General features: G+C 41.3%; 1 protein-coding gene across 1 annotated transcript; it reads right to left on the bottom strand.

The window, feature by feature from the left end:
- Window positions 1-1,142: 1,142 nt before the first annotated feature.
- Window positions 1,143-8,374, bottom strand: gdf6a (growth differentiation factor 6a). Its single transcript, XM_012837470.3, has 2 exons — window positions 7,831-8,374; window positions 1,143-3,700 (listed from the first exon to the last, which is right to left on the bottom strand). Exons 1-2 carry the CDS (start codon window positions 8,177-8,179, stop codon window positions 2,811-2,813), a joined length of 1,239 nt encoding a protein of 412 aa, XP_012692924.1. The 5' UTR covers window positions 8,180-8,374; the 3' UTR covers window positions 1,143-2,810.
- Window positions 8,375-10,229: the final 1,855 nt, after the last annotated feature.

The following is a 10,229-nucleotide window of genomic DNA, read 5'->3' as shown; positions in this document are numbered from 1 at the left end:
ATAGTGACAAAGTCCCAATGCTCATGGGGCTATATGGTCATACCATTGGAGTGGGGGTGGAGGGGGGGGGGGGGGCGAGGGGGTGATTGTTGGTGGTTTGCAGGGGCAGCTAAAAAAGTGCACTTAGCATCCTCTTTTTGCCTCAGCAAACATGTGCAGAGCGACATGATACTGTACCGGAGTCTGGACAACATATAACATTTCAAAGCAATTTCCTAATTGCTTCCAGGCCAAGGTTGATAGCCTATATGGAAGCAATCCCTCCTTTTCAAATCTTTTCATCCAGAGATTGGGAAACATTACAGTGTTAAGTAAACTTGACCCATGAATGGCTAATTCATTGGGAAATAGCCTGTTGATCATACAACCTGGTCCATATGAGACTGAAAGCCCCTGTACTTCCCTCTGTTAGCATGATCCCCACATGTTAAGGGTTAGGTCTTAGCCAAGGACCAAACACACGGTGCAGGCTACGCTCAGTGGCATCGCTGCAGCTTTCATATGGCAGTGACATAAGATGTAGAACTTGATATAATGGAGGGTTGTGAAGGCAAACCAAAAAAAATGAGAATGTAAAAATGTGTTACATCCCCACTAGTGCAAGCTGTTTGGCTAAAGTGTTGCATTACATAAACTCTTTGCTTAATCTGACTGAAAACAAAGTTCGAAGCTGCTGAAACAGCTAGGGTGAAACAGTTAGATGAAGCTACAGAAATAAAATGTCTGAACTCAACAATCCTTTTAGGAAGTTATTAATCTGGATATGTCATAGTATTGGGTTTTTTTTCAGTATGATTTAGACTGCTATAATTTTGAAAAAATAATGATGAAAGAGCAACTTTAAATGTGAACAATTTTGATGGATTTAAAGAGAAGAATAAGTGATTTTGTATGTCGTAAAACTGTTCTCCAGGGACCCTTTTTCGGTATGGTTTAATGAGTCAATGTTAACACAAAACATTACAAGTTCAGACAACATCAAATAAAATGTTAATTATTGTGACCATTTCATTTGAGAATCTCGTGTTTCCTGAAGTGTGGATGTGGTTCTTATCTGAAACAGAAGAAAGCCGATATTCTTCAATCTCACTGTATGTTTCTAGATTTGAGGGGGAATTAAGTCATCGGAAATACACAGGGAATATATATATTTTCATTTTATTAGTACAGTAAGTGTGGATAATTATCCATTAATATATATTTATATAGAATTGAAAAAGAACTCAACACTAGCTGAATGCACCTCAGATTTCAGAACCTATGTAAATTTGAGGTAGACATTGATAATGGTATTTCCACCCTCAGCAAATATTGAATACAGTTTAAATTAATCTTATCAAAGTAAGAAATACACGATTATCATGAAACTCTGTACATCACAAATAATAAAATAATTATAGAATAGAAATTATAACGATTTGAGTGCATTTATAATGTATGTATATTTACAAAGAAATGTGGTTGGTCATTTCTCCATTCGTTGCACTTGTAGAGGTTTTAACTATACAAATATTTACAGCTCAACATAATGAACAGCAGTGCATTCAAAGCTAATGTGCATTTAAATATCATCTCGTTTGCGAGTCTCTTGCTCGTCCGTCGATTTGTCATGGAAAGAAATATTCTCCTGACTACTTGGATTTGGGGCAGTCAGTTGTTATGGAAGTGCATTTTGTAAATATGCAGACATTAGATATTCTCTCGTTCGTGTCAACGAGGATGTGGTTGTTGATGCATACCCATGGAATTAGCTACGTGGTCTGGTGGTCTTTTTCGTCGAAGCTCTTCAATAGGCTCCATGACTATAATTCAAACGTCCAGGCACTTCATATTTTTTTTTGTTTCAACCCGAGTGTTATAATCCATTATATTTTTGCACTCTATGCAGTCCTTTGTACCGCATACAGTCGCAAGGCCTCTGGAGATCTTTCCAACAGGCTGCGCGTCCGAGTGCCAGATGCAAGGAGGAGAAAACTCCTGGAAACGTCTGCTCACATGGCTGTCTGTCTTTTCCTCGATCCTAGTTATGTGTTTGGTAGATTACATTCACCACTTCGTAAAAAGCTAAAGTCCTCCTGATCACGCGTTTGACAGTGTGCCTAAGCATTTGAGAGGACATCGGTGACCAACGTTCCGCTACTCCCAGCTGTCAGCGCGTTGAGGACCATTAGCAGCGGGACGCAACAGGTTACTGTGCCATGCCCCCTCCGCTATACGGCCTTGTTTTTGAACAGGTGCTTCACACCTGGTTCATCTGAATTCACACAGTGGAAAGGGGAAACAACTCCTCACGGGAATCTGTCCAGATGACGAGCGCAACTTGGCTTTTCATCCTTCGCTATCCTTCAAGATGAGGAAATGCGGCTTGGTAACTTGGAGGTGATCCAGATATCCTGATGCAAACTTCTTGATTTTTCTTTCAGAGATGTCTATGTCTGATAACGTGTCCAGGGGCGAAGGGATATTCACACAATTTGACTCCTGAACTAAATAAGGTCGGCTGAGGAAATTATGATTTTCATTGTGATATACAAAGTGTCATGGTTATCGTGTGGTATTTGACAGAGCTTAAATCGACAGAATAAATAGGCGTGCGTATACTGCAAGAAATGTGTTCTATGAAAGGATCCCTTTTGGATGAGAGAGGTCCACTTTCGTGTGGCGGAAAACGGGAGTTTACAGACAGTAGCATTTGCGCTTTTCTCTCTTTGCACTGGACAGACTCGGGTGTAATGTTTATTTTACGCTGTTGTGGCTGGTTGTTGCTTTTTTAAGTACGATGCCTTCATTTCAGGGGGATACTCGAGACGCTACCTGCATCCGCACTGTTCAACCACCATATCCTCATATTGTTTGTACACCACGTTATTACCAGAGTCAATGTACAGTATACTGATTGGACTCAGTTTGGTGGGAACGCAACAGCTCGGGGGTGTGCTGTTGGGATCCATAGAGTTCATGAGAGTTTGTATGATGGCGTGGTTAGTTGGCTCAAGGTGCGATCGCAAAGGGAAGTCGCACAAGCCCTCGCAGTGGTAGGCTTCGTAATCCAGAGGGGCGATGATCCAGTCGTCCCACCCAAGCTCCTTGAAGTTGACGTGCAACGCCTTTTTGCTGCATCTCGATTTGGACTTTTTCCCGTGCCTCTTCCCGTGACGGTTGCTCAGCGCGGTCCTCCGCCTGCGCCGGGCTTTGAACTGCAGGCCGCTCTCCTCCTCTGACCACCGCGAGCCCCTGGACTTAATCTTCTCTTTCATTTCATTGAACAAGTTCTCCCTCTTCCGCGACCTCGTGTAAACCACCAATATAGCCTTCTCTTGTTGGGAGCGACCATTCCTGTCAAATCCCAACTGTTTCAAGTCGATTTCCGTTTCTGATTTACCAATGGTGCCCCTGAGCTGAACACAAAGCTGGTTTTCCTGGCTCGGGTGATGTCGATTTTTAAACATTCCCCAAACGTCCAAAACCTCCCAGCCGGGTTTTCTGGATTCCTGAAGATCAATGGTTCTGGAATCCAGTAGCCTCTCTGATCGACAAGGGAGTAAGTGAATACCGTAGAGACCTGGTTGGGACGCCTGGAAATCCCCGGGAGCTTTTCTAAATATCCTTAATTCAGCTCCGACCAGCTCCTCTTTGTCTGAAAGGGTTGAGACATCAAACAGATACTTTTGTCTTCGCAAAGGAGAGTGCAAGAGATCGTCTGCAAGATAAAAAGAAATAATTGCAGTCAGATTCACTTAGGGCGTACAGTGCTCAGGATAGGGAGGGGAGAGGGGGGAGGGCTCACATTCTCACAAAGAGGCCAGATAGCTGGCCTTATTTCTTGTTTTTCTGTGCCCACTCTACAGCTCGCACTGAGCCAAACTCAGAGTGACACCTCGGCAAATTAAAAAGAGGGGGAAACCAGGCGAGATAGCATTACTCGGCATAATTACCAACTTTTACAGAAATTATTGTTATTATTGTTGTTGTTGTTGTTATTATTATAATTAATAATAATTATTATTATTAATAATAATAATAATAATAATAACAATAATATTAGTGGTAGTGTTAGTGGTGGGGGGTGTGTGTTAGAGTGGTAACACTAGTATCCACCAGCAATGTAACAATATATGAATGACCGAAACGCCAAAAGCGTGGTATTTTGTGCACTAAAAAGTGGGCGACAGACCAAAAGTCAATTTAACTGTAGAGGTCGAAGATTTGTAGGCGAGTTTGTTATGTCCCCCTCCCAATGTATTCGTGTACTTTTTGGTTTCAAGTAAAACATAAAAAAGACTGTCAACGATGTGTGAGTCATATCATGATTCATTTAATATTTGTAGTAGAAAGACATGGGTTAAGTTATACTTGCATACCTCTACATACACAGGCCTTCCTCCAATATCTCCATAATTAAAGTAAGCAAATCGAATGACACTATAATATAATGTTAACCCAAAATCCTTTGTATTTTACCAAGTGGACTAATTGGCTGCCGGTGTATTGAACAGACATTCTCTGATAAGAATTAAGTTTTCTCCTCTTTTAACATGAAATCTCAAAACCATTGGTATCTATAACATTTTACAAGGGGGGATCATTTTCACATGCGTCTACAGCGCAGACGGCATTCGCTTCTGCATGCATTCGCTATGCCCTGTTATTCAAACTCAACGCGAGGCTAACTTCCAACGTCGCAGAGGTTGCTTTCCTGGGCCTTATGCATGTACGCATTTTATGGTTCTGGATCCACGAATCGAAACAACAGTCGCTCTCCAAAATATTTCCACAACGGAGGAATAAGAGGCCTTCCGTTGCAGCCTACAAGCGGTGCGGATGCTGCCAGAGCCTGCAGGCTAAAGGAGACACACTGTACACTCGGCTGAACAATACACAATTAATGCATTATTCTCCCTTTCGGAATTTAGAGGCCAACTTGCATCATTTCGCTGCGAAAGCATATAAGAACAGTCTGAAATCAAACGAGTGCACATGCACTCTGCAGTTTGTTGCATTTACTGGCGCAGCACTTCAATTCCCAATTCTCTGAGCCCTTGTAACTTTATAATAAGTGAATTCGAGACCTCGAAAATTGTGGGCGAATAGCTAACAAGCTGAATGTCAAAATGTCTCAGATATAAATGTCATACAATAGGCTCTGTAAATTAAGAGCTGGAAAACACCCAAAGATCAATCAGTCATGTCAAAATCCAATCAAATATAAAGAAAGTAAATCACGATTAAACAATTGTGAAGTCGTAATCATACACAATCAGTCTTTGGGTTAGTTGTGCATTCTTATCGTGCCGTGCGGCTCCTCAGATTTTAATACATAAGCGATTTAGAGATCACTCACAAAAGACATTTGTATCTCATCGCCTGTATTTTCCCGTGCGTGAACCCGGCACAGTTAAATAGTAAAAGTAGATTGAAACCTTGTGTTTGTTTCAGTTGCTTCGCGCGTATGGTATGCATTAGCGTTTTTTTATAAGACCTCAAACAAATCGAATACAAGGTCACCAAATAATTAACAGTTCTGAATTCCCTCCTTCCCCATTAAAATACTTCCCCGCTTATATTTCATTCTCCTTGCCAACGACAACATTCCCGGTTCAAAAGTGCTCCGACTGATTACACGGCATATAACTTATTGTGATCACGTCCACACGTTACAGGCGTTTATTTCAAAGGAAATTATATTTGCACAATAATGATAGTGATCAAAACACGGGGGAAATGCTCATTATAGTGTAACGATTAAACACTTTTTATATGGACATCGACCAAATAGTGTGTTGCTCTCCCATAAAGCAATGCTCAATTATTAAATTCTGGTATTACTCTCAAGATAATTTGCAATATTATATTTATGTTGATAAATGTGGTGTGTGTGTCTGAGAGAGAGAGAGAACGAGAGAGAGGGAGAGAGAGGGAGAGGGAGAGAGAGACTTCTCGTGGTGCGGCTACCGGGGCCAGCAAGCACCATCTGCGTTTTAATGAGTTACTTCAAGTGCCAAAAGTAATTTTCATACATTCAGTTTGTTCTTGTCTGATCTTGCGTCCATAACGACCCAAAATCTTGGGAATCCCGATCTATTCCGAGTCAACAATTTCCTGTTTCACCGAGATTAGAATAGTATCATAATTATATACCACTTGTACAGAAAACACTTTAAATGACATCTTGTATTGCAGTGCGAGCACGCTTATCTCAGACAAATGCCTTCCAGTCTAATAATCATTTGCTGTGGTTCAGTGGCGCTGGTGTACCGAAATATCCATCACGACCTGACATATAGGACACAATAATTGAGAGTTCAAATATTCAAAGACAGTGTTTTGAACATGAATTCATTCTGTATATTCGTCTAAATGTGGTGTGAACAGACAGGGAACACCTGCAAACCTTTAGAAGAAATTCGAGTTTGTTCAACAGAAAACAAGGAAGGAAAAAAAGAAAAAAAATATTTCCCACAATTAAAGTGGCGTTCACACAGGGAGGTAAGCACTAAACGCTAACCACTTCATGGGGACGGAAGTTCTCTTTAATTTTTTTCCCCTCGTCATTTTGGTGATGTGCCATTGGCTGGACTAGTTCATTATGGGAGAATAGACAGTGTTTGATATGTTATGACATGAACACTCAATTAGATCACCGAGTTCAAATACTCCAATCAGCGGTTTGATGCTAAGCAACCCTCAGAGGGTCCAGTGGAAGGTCAGAACCGGTGACACATCAAATCAAAATCAGAGGGGAAAGTGAAGCTTTTTCATCAAATCAGTTTACAATCCTCCATTTAAAGCAAAAGCTTTTATTAACCGAGAGAAAAGAACGCCTGGTGACATTCACTGATAGGCTCCCTGCGCCCCTTCTAAACATACTCCAATTAGCCTTCAAGGCCCTCTTTTTGTCTGACTTCAGTTAGTGTTTTTTCCTTTTTAGTTTGCATATACTATCACTACAAAGTCGTCGAGGAAGCAACCCCTGAAAGATTTTCATTTGTGTGCTTTTGATCAGAGTTTTTTTTTTCAACCAGATATTTCTTCAACCTTTTACAACCTTTTATAAACACTTTACGAGAGGATGTCCGATTAGAGGTAGATGTTGCATGTGTATAAATTCCATAACATTGATAAAGGTTGCAATTTTACCCTTACAAGTATTTAACATGTTTCTCGTGTACTTTGAAGCTACTTGATCGCATACAGTCCCCTAGGTCATGCGGTGCACGTCAGGCAGTATGCCTGGTGCGAACAGGTTGGACTTCTTACACGAGAGGATGGTACGAATAATTTATTGCCTTCATTTAGAAAACGTCTCAATTAGTGTTTTATTACAGTATTACCGCTCAGTGCTAAACTAACAACCTCGCTTTTGAACATGTGGCAAATCGGATATGCTCGGGCCGTTCATGAAAGTCTTTTCAGTAATGCATAGGCATTTAGCATTTTCCACAACGTGTATGTTTTAAGAAAAGACCAGTTGAGTGATATTAAGACGGAATGAAACTGCGGTTCAGCCATGAATACTGCTTGGCCTTTCATTGGACTCAAGTGCCTCAAGTAACACAACTCCAATCTACCTAATATACAAGTCTGTTTTTTAATAACGCTAGGAATGGAAAATAGTACACCTCTTATGTTGAGACAGTTCACGTCGATGTCGATAACAATGTGGCCTTCTTGCGAGTTAAATGTAAATACTATTTAACTTTTAAAATAATTCTAGCGCTTACTATCTAAGTTTCTAAGCGCGTTAAATTGATAAATTGATAGTACAAGCATGAATGCGATGCAGGTTGTTATGGTCGTGCACGGCTGGGAATATTATGAAGTAACACAAACCTTTTCCTCTGTCCACAAAACTTGTTATGGTATTGGCAGACTTTGAAGACCGGAAAAAACTAGCGTTTATGCCCAGTTTCTCGGCTGCAGAATATGTCCTGTATATGGAGATCATGTAGTCGTGGGGAACGACCGCGTCTTTGAACTCATCCCGGTGACGGCTGAGACTAGGAGATGATGCAAAGATTTCTTTGAGGAATTTGGGTGACCTTGGTCCGTCATATGGGATCCTGGTCCCCCTGTTCCTTCTCGGTGCGCTGGAGGAGATGAGAGCAGCGGACTGGAAACACGGTACATTCCAAAGGAACACGAAGAGCGCGTAAAACGCCACTGCACGAAAGGCATCCATGGTGGTACTGTCCAAAAAGTTTTGCGAGGGCCTCTCCACTCTGCAGCCGGGTTTGGATCACTTTTAACCGTAGACAGGCTGCGCGTACGAGCTGATCTGTCGCGCTTCACAAGCTAGTGCGCTCGTATTCTCCACTACGCACGCAAGTGGAGAGCCCACAGACTGTTCGCGGAAACACGCCCACTCGCAGACGCTCATGTAGACCCACTTATTGGCGAACTTCTCCCTTTCTATCCTACCGTTGGGACGAAAGAGAGACACCTCCGACGGATTGGGAGGGAGGAATGGGGGCATGTCAGAGCGTCGTAAGCAACCGCACAGGATGCCAAGCTTACAAGTGGGCTAACATGTTGACAGAGGTTAACAGGTCGACAAAAATATTCGCAGAACTATGGCAACAGTGAAAATTAACCGGATCGTCTAAAGCCTGGATTACATTGGTGGTGGCACTGGAAGCTCCCGTGTTGACCGAACACAAGACAACAAAACTTTAAATCCACACTTTTATATTTTAAGTAAAATCACCTGTATTTTTATCATATGCTATCGTTTTATTTTACTACTTCATTTTTTTTAATACCATAACAACATTTAGCCTACTGCTTTTGGCCAGGTGGTTGGAGTGGCGACCACTTGTTTTAATAAAAAAAAGCCATACCGGTTATAGGTTTTTGTGCAGTTCTTCATTTGCCTATTCTTCTGTTACTCATTATTTGATACACAGAAAAATCCATTCTTACGAGGCAACGGTGTCCTCGCGAGCTGTTTGAATGTTGCAGGCCGACTGGCGCGACTTTAGTGGCTTGCATAGTTTCTTGACATTTGCTTCCTCCTACCGGTCATTAAAAGAAACGCATAATGGGGCAATTAGAAATCCGCTTGACAGTAGAAAATCAACACCATATGTAGCTGCTCCAACAGCCCATGATTTATGCGTTAGCCTACCATCTTGTCCCTGTTGCTGATGCGTCACCTAAATATTTACTTTGGTGTAAGTAGAAATTGCTGGGTCATGGCAAAATATTTAGGGTTTGTAACAAGCAGTATTAAGGACAGTTTAGCCTATTAGCTTAGGACGGGTCAATTTCTTATGTGTGTGGATCAACAAACTAGCAACACTTTCAAATAACTGATTCCATAGCAGCTGTGTCATTCAACAATCATTTATTCTGCAAATGTATACACTATTACTAGCCATCCTACATAAACAGATGTCACGTAATGCTTGAGTTACAATTGGTGAATTGATGACAGCAGTTCTTTGCATTAAAAATACATTAAAGTTGTTTATTTATTTATTTTTTGCCGAACACACTCAATGGGCTGTAGCCTTTGTGATATAATGTGTGCTGATTGTAATTGTAATAACAACTGCTACTGTATATGTGTCAGTAAGTGAATAAATAAATAAATACTCAGGACAAGATCCTGACCCAGTCACAGACTGTTGTGCGTCTTCTCTGTTGTTATACTACCTATATTTCACCAACAGAGGGCAACAGACTCCAACATTTGCCTGACACCTGCGAAAAACTCAAACACCGACATCTAAAATACCATGTGATAATCAGCTGGCACTGCACGTGAGATCGACATCTGGGTTATTCTATTGTTAACTATGCTTTGGAAATCTCCATTCACCTCAAAAGCACATAGGTTTACATGAAGGATCGAATACATTAAAACGTATAAAGGCTACATTAAAATCAATATTTGGGATACAAGAGTTCAGACAATAATTCAGGCTATGTAAACTCACATTGGCTGCAGGTTGTCACTTTATTCACTACAAGTTGTCACCTAAACATAAATAGACATTGGGGAAAAGTAGGCTACCACCATCACTCAAACACCTCTGCCGAGGCTTCTTTGCTTCAGCACCATGGAGAGCCAACGCCGTGATTTGATGGTATCTATCGCATCTCTTTCGCAAAGGGCAGCCAAAATTCACTACCACGTAGGCAACTGAATCATTTACGTAGCAGTGACGATAACACGACACGGTGGTCTTCCGGACCTTCTTGTGATGGTCAATCGAGGGTTAAAAAAT

Source organism: Clupea harengus, chromosome 11, assembly GCF_900700415.2.
Source record: "Clupea harengus chromosome 11, Ch_v2.0.2, whole genome shotgun sequence".
In the NCBI taxonomy this organism is placed as follows: Eukaryota; Metazoa; Chordata; class Actinopteri; order Clupeiformes; family Clupeidae; genus Clupea; species Clupea harengus.
This window is presented reverse-complemented; position numbering and strand designations above follow the sequence as displayed.

What these genes read in the sequence shown, in the direction of transcription:
- gdf6a (XM_012837470.3), bottom strand. Translation starts at nt 8,179, where the DNA reads ATGGATGCCTTTCGTGCAGTGGCGTTTTACGCGCTCTTCGTGTTCCTT. An exon ending in TTTTGTGGACAGAGGAAAAG is followed by an intron (nt 3,701 to 7,830) that starts GTTTGTGTTACT and finishes TTTATCTTGCAG; the next exon opens with ACGATCTCTTGCACTCTCCT.